The sequence below is a fragment of the Monodelphis domestica genome, chromosome 1, assembly GCF_027887165.1.
Source record: "Monodelphis domestica isolate mMonDom1 chromosome 1, mMonDom1.pri, whole genome shotgun sequence".
Classification (NCBI taxonomy): Eukaryota; Metazoa; Chordata; class Mammalia; order Didelphimorphia; family Didelphidae; genus Monodelphis; species Monodelphis domestica.
The window spans coordinates 720,378,385-720,379,466 of record NC_077227.1 but is presented as its reverse complement, the minus strand read 5'-3'; the positions used below and the strand labels follow the sequence as shown (position 1 = coordinate 720,379,466).

At 44.0% G+C, this 1,082-nt stretch overlaps 1 gene segment (V, D, J or C); it reads right to left on the bottom strand.

Moving 5' to 3' along the window:
* Positions 1 to 364: 364 nt before the first annotated feature.
* LOC100027562 (immunoglobulin kappa variable 2-30-like) lies at positions 365 to 1,082 on the bottom strand. The segment is given in 2 exon segments: positions 365 to 729; positions 978 to 1,082. Coding segments are annotated over 2 exon segments (447 nt in total).

The window sequence follows — 1,082 nt, the reverse complement described above, 5'->3', positions numbered from 1 at the left end:
ATTCTGGGAAATGAACTCCATATTAACAAAATTATTTTAACACACATTTCTACTTAGGGAGAAAAATGGCCCAACTAGAAAAGTCACCTCAGCCAAATTCCCATCACAAGACATTTTGGAGTAACATTATTGGGAATATTGAACCAAGAAAATTTCACAGTAAAACAATGTATCATTCAGCTGGAGGAAGCGGAGGTCCTTTGTCCAGAGATCTTTCATGTCACACTTCCTCTTGAGCAATGGAGTAAATAATAGGAACTGAACATAGAGATTCTAAAAGAAAGGCTAAACTAGTCCTTATTTTGACATTAGAGAGCAGCTGCTGTGAGCCTAGGCCTCAGGGGAAAGCAGCTCTTCCCCTGAGTCAGGACTGAATGATATGGGGAGGTTTTTGTTCAGGGCTGAAGCACTGTGTAGGAGGCCAGTGAGTGTGTTGAAAACAGTAATAGATGGCAGCATCCTCAGGCTCCAGACTGCTGATTGTGAGGGTGAAATCTGTGCCAGACCCACTGCCACTGAACCGAGGGGGAACCCCAGAGTGTAGATTGGAAACTCTGTAGATCAGTGCTTTAATAGATTTTCCTTGTTTCTGTTGGAACCAGTAGAGATAAGTGTTCCCATTACTGTGTAAGAGGCTCTGACTGGCCTTGCACTTGATGGTGACTCTCTCTCCCAGAGACACAGACACAGAGGCTGGGGACTGAGTCAGAACAACTTCCCCTTGGGAACCTGGAATTAAACAGAAATTTGAGGTTAGAGAACCAAAAGGGGTTTCTGCTCCCTCCCCAAACTTGCCACTAATCTCTGAAATCTGAAATATATTAATTCATCTCCACAAATTTCCTTTGCTCTGACTTCTAAATCATTTCTCAAAGACTGTTCTGACTGAGAAACAGAATGTGGCAAAACTCAAATTGCAAAGAAACTCTCCCAGTCTCCCATCCTTCATAATCTCCTCCACACATTGTGCTTCCTACCTGCTAGCCAGAAAAGCAGGAGGCAGAGGACCTGAGTGAGGGATGCCATCTTCACACTGAGCTCTGTCCAGTGCTGATTCATTCCCCTACAGGGCAGAGCTTTTA